The 9,277-nt window shown below is 38.4% G+C and overlaps 1 protein-coding gene across 2 annotated transcripts in view; it reads right to left on the reverse strand.

Annotated features, from left to right (window-relative positions):
* sez6l2 (seizure related 6 homolog (mouse)-like 2) overlaps positions 1 to 9,277 on the reverse strand; it is a 34,165-nt gene that overhangs the window by 23,457 nt on the left and 1,431 nt on the right. For both annotated transcript variants that reach the window (XM_015945858.3, XM_015945856.3), the window contains exon 4: positions 8,198 to 8,422. In XM_015945858.3, coding sequence (XP_015801344.3) covers positions 8,198 to 8,422 — 225 coding nt within the window. The remainder of the gene's footprint in view (positions 1 to 8,197; positions 8,423 to 9,277) is intronic.

Consider the following 9,277-nt stretch of genomic DNA (forward strand, 5'->3'; position numbering starts at 1 on the left):
GAGCAGCTTGTTGCCGTCTCATATTTAGAATGCCCTACAGCACGACGGTGTCTCTCAGCGAGGAGGCGGACAAAAACATAAAAAAAAAGTTCAAAACATTCCTCTAAAGATACGATGACTTTTCTGCCTTATGGGTAAAAAAAAGGGCCTGTCTGAAATGTTTCATGTCAACTAAGTAGGGTTCCAAAACACAAAATCCGATCATTACGACTGAGGTGACTTTCTCAAATGGGTCACAGGTCATTCATCTTGGATGATGTTTCTCTCCACACGTTGGGTGCAAATCAGATGACTTCATACTCGTGTGGTTGTCACTCTGAAGCATTTCTTCACACAAGGCGAGAGCTAGACACCTGAGCCAATAGCGGCTCAGTATTTGTGTCTAAACTCATTTTCTGACAACACAAAAGGCACGGCGTGTGTGTGTGTTCATGTTGCTGCTCTTCATTCTCGTCATGTTCATTAATGAAATTCTGTCTGTGCGTCACTGAAACAGCAACACAAACACAACATAACATTTATGGGATGCAGAGATTTTACTTTGGCTAAATCAAAGACACCAAGACTGAATGACGACCAATATTGAATTCCTTACTTCCAAATGTTTCTCAGAGCTTCACAAATCCAACAAAGTCTTGTCCTCCGGGACTCATTTGGACTTTGTTCAAGGTAATAAGGCAACAAATCTATAATCAAATTAAACAGCTAGCCTCATTTAAAGGAACAATATCACCCACTGTTTTTCACACGAGTTTAAAGCTGAGATCATCTCAGGTTTTCTGTATTTTAGATATACTTGTGTTTGTTTTTTGCTCCTTTCCTGCATTCATTTCTTGTCTTGTGTCAGGTCTCTTCTTCACTTCCTGTTTTGTTTCCCACCTGTAAGCAACTTTTGTGTCTCATTGCATTTCCTTATTTGTGTGATTTAGACTCTTCTATAGCGGGTTTTGTGTTTTCTAAGATCAGCTGGCTGTGGCAGCCAGCTTCAACTGGGTTGACTCCCAAAAATAATAAGTTGTCCGTGCCCAATGGTTACTTTCTGAGAGTTCATTTAAAGGGGTCATATCATAGAAAATCCACTTTTTGGAGCTTTTTACCATGTGATGTTATTTCCTGTTGAAAAATAAAACTGTCTGGGATGCCCCCGTGACTCGGACTCAGATAAGCGGAGGAAAATGAGCAAATGCAAAAATATATATACAAACCCATTTAGGCATCATTCATGCATTTTCGTGTTTCAGCTGCAAATTTAAGAGTTTTACTTTGAAAATCCCGTAAAGAGTCATCAGGTCCCACACTTCTCCCAGAAGCCTGTCTCCCCTGGCCAGCACAGGATGTGTGGCTTTGGCAACTGGTGTCATGTAGCAGAGCTGGTAGTCCAGTGGATAGTGCTAGCATGGCTCACCCTAACCACTGGTCTTCCATAGCCAATGACGCAGCTGACTCACCTAAGACACTGTTGTAAGCACATTTTGACAGAGTGGGAGTGGGCGGAATTTCACTAAAAAGAACAGTTTCGTTTCCAGGTATACGTTCAGGCAGATGAAAAAAGACTCGTATTCAAAGAGCAAGTCACGCCCCAAATCAGCTTTTTTTAATGATAAACTAAAATAAATGAGTGTCTAAATGTGCCGTAGACATATGTAGTCAATATTTTGGCACTTTAGTGCATCTTAGTTCAAATTTAAATATTCTGCCTAGCAGTGTTGTGCCGTCTTCAGGTAAAAACTCTGCACTACATTTTAATTTAAATCTGCCACCGCTATTGGCTAAGAGGTACACTGTGACATTAGCTGGTACCATATGATGTCACAATGCTGTTATGAGCATGTTTGTGTGTGTTTGTTAGCGGCTCCGCCTTCTCGGTCTGCCAGGCAACAGCATTTGTTGCATTTTTCAAACAGGAAGTGGGAGTTGAATAACTCTGGTAAGGGGTGACTTGCTCTCTAAGATAAATGACCCTCTGGAGGCAGGCATTGCAGATTTGCAACATTAAAACCTACCTACCTGGTTACTCCACATACGTATTTCATGAGCATTTTTTTAACTCAGAAGTACCCCTGAAGGACTTAGTTGTTCGTCCTTTTATCAAAATTTATTTCGAGCCTGAGAGGGTTATATTTTGCTAATGGTAATATTTTATCATTTACTGTGCCTACCTTTGCTCTCAAAAGATTTAAAATAGCATGATGTGGAACCTTTAAAATCTGTCCAGTGGGATATTTTTGCTACATTTATAGAAAGATACTGCACTCATACTCACACAGACACAGGCAAAAACATCATCACCTGATTTGTACTTTTTGATTTTATTAGCCATTTATCCAAACTTACTTCTAACCTGTATTACCAACACATTCAGCTGCACTTATTCAATATTTCACACCTGTGGTCAGCTTGTATTCCTGCTTTAGATGTTAAAAAATACACAGTTCACCTTTGCTTCTATTCTAGAAGTTGAAACTCAGTTGAATAAATTAGATATTTTTATCAGGTCTTAAAAGTATGTTTGAATGTAAGGTTTGATGTTTAAAATGAAGTGACATGTTCTTCATTCAGGTACTTAAATAGACTAATAACTTCAAAAGGTCAAATCTTGACTAAAATTTAACTAAATTACAAACATTGTTAAATCTAATTAATAATATTAATTGTATTCTGTTGCCTTAATTTTATTGCGTAAAAGTAACATATTTTTTATATTACATATAAAAATAAAATGTTTTGTCTCAAAATGTATGTGATGTCCAATGTTTGTCTATGAGAGAAGCGGGCATTGTAATAGATTCAGTGTGTTCCATTTCTCTAATTGTGTTTTCAGTGTTGCTCTTCAGTGTTCTTTCCATGCTTAGTAGTGTTCAGCCAAAAGCTACTTGTGTTTATTCAATGAATGCTATGTGTGTGTCATGTGAAAATATGGTTGTGTTTGTCAAATGAAAACACGTGTTCCATTTTGTGAACATGTTACGAGATTTGATGGCAGAGTTGTTTTGCAAAGGGAAGCCAGGGTTTAGCAATTTATGTGTGATATTTGGGGTTTTGTGTGTGCAGTTTTGAAAAACGCGTTTTAGCAATAAAAAACTGTAAAGTTTTGCTATTTATGACCTTCCCCTCTGTTCTGACAGCAAGGTAATGTGAAATTGACATCTGTAAAGGAGGAAAATCAGAGTTCTAATATGATAAGGAAATCTTAAGTTAAATTGAGTCAAGCAATTGGGAACAGAAGTAGAGGTTGTGAAAAATGTGCCTCATTTTTGCTTTTTGAGTTTTATCAATCGAAAAAAACTGTAAGATGATAACAGTAAAAGGCCTCTCTCCCAGGAGGACCACCAGGTAAAGCCTCTCCTGACCCTGGGCACCTGCAGTCCTACACATAGAAAATTAGAGACCACAGGTGACAAAAAGGTAATAATCAAATTTTTACATTTATCCACATATTCCCCAAACTATTTTTACTTGTTTAGTAAAAACGTGTCAGCTAAGTAAATCCCTGAATGTAAAACTTTACTTTTCACAGCAGAACACACGATGAACGTCTGTGGTCATGTGTAAACATCTTCACTTGTCACCACTAAGCTCAATAAAAATGCTCTGTTGTCCCTAAAACAAATTACAGGAAGCTTAATTTGCTAAAGAATCACACACACACACACACACACACACACACACACACACACACACACACACACACACACACACACACACACACGCACGCACGCACGCACGCACGCACGCACGCACGCACGCACGCACGCACACACACACACACACACACACACACACATGGGAACAACTACAGGACCCGCGATACAAAGTCGTTCTGGCTGATTTCTGCTTAAAATGTAATTTAGAAAACAAATATACAAACGAAAAATGTCTATAAATAGAACAGCTTTAAGCTTTTTAGTTTTCTACCACTAGTTTTTAAACAAACTTATTTAATTAAAATTTAAAACTTTGCTGCTCTCCTCATTTTCTCTTCCTGTTGAAAATCCACAGCTGGCGCGCAAAGCATGCTGGGATAGCCTTGTTCTGTGAGGATACAACAGACCCATCCTTGGAATGTGGGTGGAGCGAGGGTGCATTTGAGGATGCAAGGATGAGTATTCTTGGAATTCAGACCCTACTCGTCACTGCGCTGTGACATCATCAACATCAAAATAGGTCCTCACAAGCATCCTGCCCCTGGATTCAGACACACCCTATGTCTCTGGGCGACACCATATTAGATGCCATGTTTCTTTCTACAGGAGCCCATGAGGACAAAATGCATTTACTGATTAGCAACAAATGGTTACAAAACTGTTATCATTCTTAAATGTTATTTTACACATTTACCTCCACTTGTTGCCAGTGATGAAAGGGAGTCTGATATGCTTTTTTTTTTTTTTTTTTGCTGAAGTTTTCACTCCCCAGGACTTTTTGACACTAATGGGCATCCGTTGGTAAGGTCGTACTCCAACACAAAAATACTGCTTGCTTGCAATGATTTAGGTATCTACTGCTCCCTATTGCCAGGAAAAATACACACTGTCACTTTAAATGTACTTAAATTAAAGTGACAATGTGCCGTTTTTACCATTAATCTCTGGAAATATCCATCGAAATGTCGTTGTAAATGAATTACAGTTTTTCTCAATTGTTTACACACATTTTCTGGTACTTGAGACACAATTACCACAACATGTAACCAATTCACCAACCCCCTTAAACAATTCTGCTAAACTACAAGCACAATTCCTGCTTTGCATTCAAATTGCAAATCTAAAACACACTTTTCTCAAAACACTACACACAATTCTCTGCTGTTGGCACAATTTTCATGCAGAAATTATCTTGTTTTCACAAGGAACACACTGCTATTCAAATTTGCACACTGACTCATCACAAGGGCAAACACCCGTCACACAGTTTTACAATTAGCAATCAGAGCTTTAGCATAAAAGGGCAAAAGGTGAGCTCTTCTGTGTTGGAGCAATGGATGCCAACATTGGAAACAGGCAGAGCCAGAGGAGTGAGAGTAAGAGGAAGAGGACGGGGAGGACGGGGAGGATGAGGAAGACCAAGGACCATAATCTCTGATGAGATCCGAGCCACTTTGGTTGATCATGTGGTCAACCATGGTCTTACAATGAGGGAGGCTGGGCAAAGAGTACAGCCAAATTTGAGCTGGTACACTGCAGCATCAGTCATCCGGACCTTCCGAAATGAGAATAGGTAAGAAATCTTCTCTCACTAGAAAATGGCAGTACTGCATATCAATACAATAAGTATTCAATGAGTATAGTGGTAGTATTGCCTGTGGATGGTTTTGTTGGACAGTAAAAATACTGTAACGCATGTTTCCAGTATTTAGGAAATGTATACCTACTTTGTATTCACATTATTTTACTATTTGTTTGGCAGAACTGAAAGACTACCAACACGAGGAGGTTGGGAACGTCTTCTGTCTCCTGAACAGGAAACTGAAATCCTCAACATGGTCCTAGAAAACAACGCCATACCATGACGGCAAACACAAAGAAAAAGTATAGAAGACAACGACATGTTTCAAAATATTGATAGGGTCAGCCTATCAACACTGGACCGTGTCTTGTGCAGAAATCATCTCGGGATGAAGCAGGTCTACAGGGTGCCATTTGAACGAAACTCATAAAGAGTCAAAGAATTGCGATATAACGATGTGCAAGTGAGTCCCGCAATTGATGCATACACTCAACACTGTGTACAGTAAATTATACATGTTTCAATATTGTAATCATAATGATTGTGCTTCACAATAGTGACCACTCCATGTTTATTTCTGATATTGTCATGTGGGTTTCAGAGAGTCCTTGAGCAAGAGGCAGCTGCAGTGGAGCACCAGTTCATCTTCATTGATGAGGTTGGATTCAACCTCACAAAAAGATGAAAGAGGGGAAGGAATATCATTGGCCAGCATACCATTGTTGAAGTCCCTGGCCAGCGCGGAGGGAACATCACAATGTGTGCAGCGCTTGGCTACCATGGCATTATCCATCACCATGCTACCCTTGGCCCCTACAACTCCACCCATCTGATCACATTCCTGGACACCCTACACAACACACTCATTCCACCAGATCAGATGGCAGCTGATTCATTTCATGGCTGGAATCGCCATGCTAGGAGATATTTCCCCTGCTGCTTGGCCAGGGAAAACATTGTTTGTGATGTGGATGAGGCGCTGTGGCCAGACCACAACAGAAGAGAGGATGCAGCATAGTTTTCTTTTTTACTGTAACTGTATACAGTAAATTATTCTGTTGTATGTAGTGAATGTGTGCAACTTTGTGTTGGTTGGAAATGGGATATACATCGTGTACAATGTTTTGTGGGAAAAAGTAAATAATTTCTACCATGTATTTGTGTGTTCAGAGTGTAAAAACAATATTCTGAAGTAACAACACATGCATGAATATATTGCCTGTAGTAAGTGTAACACTGAACCAAAAAGGCTTTAGTCATTATGATGAATGGAGAAGACGTGTTTTCCATTCATCATAGTGTTTAACACTGAGCACATAAGTGTTCTGCTGGTTCTTATAAATGTCTATTCATATGATGGTTTGTGTGTCATTTGACAACAAAATCACATTGTGAGGAGAAATAACATCATTTTGAATGTGAAGTTTAATTTAGCAGGTTAAGTGAGGGGTTTTGCCCATTGTGTGTGGTTTTTTGGATTTGTGTGTAGAGTTCTGAGAATATGAGGCATGCTTTCAGGAAATGTGTGTAAACAATTGAGAAAAACTGTAAAAGACGCCCAGTTGATGAAAAATATTGGCAGTTTCAGAACACATAATCATAGAAATCTGTTCTAAAATACATGGGAGAGTGTCTAAGTCTTTGGGCGACGCCATATTGGATGCCATGTTTTCTTCTACGGTAGCCCATAAGGACAAAATACATTTACTGATTTGCATCCAATGGTTACAAAACTTTCACCATTAATAAACATTGTTTTACACAATTACCTCTTCACTCGTTGCCAGTAATGAAAGGGAATCTGATGTTCTTGTTATTTTGCTGGAGGTTGTGCTCCCAGGGATTTTTGACCCTAATGGCCATCCGTTGGTAAGGTCTTACTTGAACACAAAGGTAATGCTTGCTTGCAGTGATTTAGGTACGTACTGCCCTCTATCACCAGAGACACTACACACTGTTACTTTAAATAAGTAAATTTAAAAGGTTAAAATGTAGTAATTTTAACTCAAATCCATAGCTGACTGAATTTATCTAATAATATTGATTGTAATCTGTAGCCTTAATTTTATTAAGTTTTTATTGAGTAGAAAGTTTTTTTTACAGTGTACAGTTTAAAATTCAAGCACTTTCAAGCTGAGTTTCAGGGTTTTCTATCTTCTTATTCTGGAGATCTGCACATGCATAAAGAGCACATATATGCTCAAAAATATCAATTGACATCTTTTTTTCTGATAGTATTAAATGTTGTTTGAAAATCAATTGCTAAATAATTAGGGATGGACAATATATCGGCAATATATTGGCAGCAATATCGGTATCGGCCGATGTTAGTCATATTTTAACATATCGGTTAAAATAAATAAAACTGGGCCGATATTAACAACCGATATTTTTTCCATCTCATCTCCATTTGTTTGGCTGTTTCAGAGGGTGGGGGGTGTGATGTGTAATTGTTTAGTCATGTGAACAGTGAATGTAGTCATCTCAGAACCGTAAATGTGTGTGTTGTGTGTACATAATAACGTGAATTCAGCTTTAATAATTTTCATTCTATACAAAATCTGCTGATTTTAGAAAAAATAATGTCAGAATATCGGTATCGGCAAATATCAGTTATCGGCCATAACAGTGATCTTAATATCGGATATCGGTATCGGCCCAAAAATTTCATAGCGTTGCATCACAAAAAAAAAAAATCATGCATTACTATTTTTGTCTCATTTCAGTCTAAAAATGTTTAATGCATGAACACTGAAGTGTGAGAATTAAACACATTTAGCCCCGGCAGGATGTAAGACAAAAAAGAGAAATGAGACCGTATTTTTACAATGAAGGTATTGTTTTGTTGAATAAATCTGTAACTTTAAGTGTGTTTGGTCTAAATTTATATCAGGCTATTACCATTTATGTAGAAAAGGGCATTAATTTATTTCCAGGGTGTTGAGGCTGTAGGAAAATGTCCAACACGTACCTGGCATGTGCATGGTGGTGATGGTGGTGGTGGTGATCAGAGTGGTGGTTGTCTCCTCCTCTATGGGGAAAGAGGACATGGGATTCCTCAGTCCTCCCAGGCCAGCAGCAGACGAGGGGTTTAAAGCTGTGGTGAGAAGCCCTGGTGAGATCGCCGTGGCTGCTGACTCAGTCTGCCCGTGTCCAGGCACGGCTTGTGTTGGATTGGTAGTGGTACCTGCAAAGCCTAAAACAAAAGTGCTATTTACCTCCTTATCGATTTATTTAATTTATGCTTTTATTACACTAAAAACCTTCAGATCAGCAAACAAATTTCAACATCAAACTAAGATAACCTGAATGAATACGAGCAGTTTTCAAATTATAACTGTTTTTATTAAAGGGAAAAATGATCCGAACCAAACCGGCCCTATCTGAAAATGTAAACAACCCTCGTTGTTAAATTATGAATCATCTGGGATATACTACATATTTTGCTAGGGTTAAATCACTCCAGGAGAGCCAGTCTGACAAAATGAAGTTGGCTAAAACATCTTAGAAAGAAACATATCATGCCCCAATCTAAAGAAATTAACAAACAACTCAGAACATCTACAGCTAGACCACATTTGGTTAAAGTTTTTGGAGTTTTTAACACTTTAAGCTAATGCTTTAACCAGTTTCAGTGGTTAATGAGCCATATCCTGAGAATTTTCACTAGGGATGGACAATATATCGGCATTAATATCGGTATCGGTTGATGTTAGTCCTTTTTTAACATATCGGTATTGGTCTGATAAATAAAACTGGGCCAATATTAACAACCAATATTTTTTCCATCTTGTCTCCATTTGTTTATCTGTTTCCGAGGGTGGGGTGGGGGTGTATTTGTTTAGTCATGTGAAAGTGATTGTAATCATCTCAGAAGCATAAATGTGTGTGGTGTGTGTACATAATATGACAAATTCAGCTTAAATAATTTTCTTTCCATACAAAATCTGCAGATTTTAGAAGCATTAGTGTCAGGATATCAGTATCTGCAAATATTAGTCATAACAGTGATCTTAATATCGGTGTCGGCCCAAAATTTCACATCGGTGCA

The sequence above is a fragment of the Nothobranchius furzeri genome, chromosome 12, assembly GCF_043380555.1.
Source record: "Nothobranchius furzeri strain GRZ-AD chromosome 12, NfurGRZ-RIMD1, whole genome shotgun sequence".
Taxonomy (NCBI): Eukaryota; Metazoa; Chordata; class Actinopteri; order Cyprinodontiformes; family Nothobranchiidae; genus Nothobranchius; species Nothobranchius furzeri.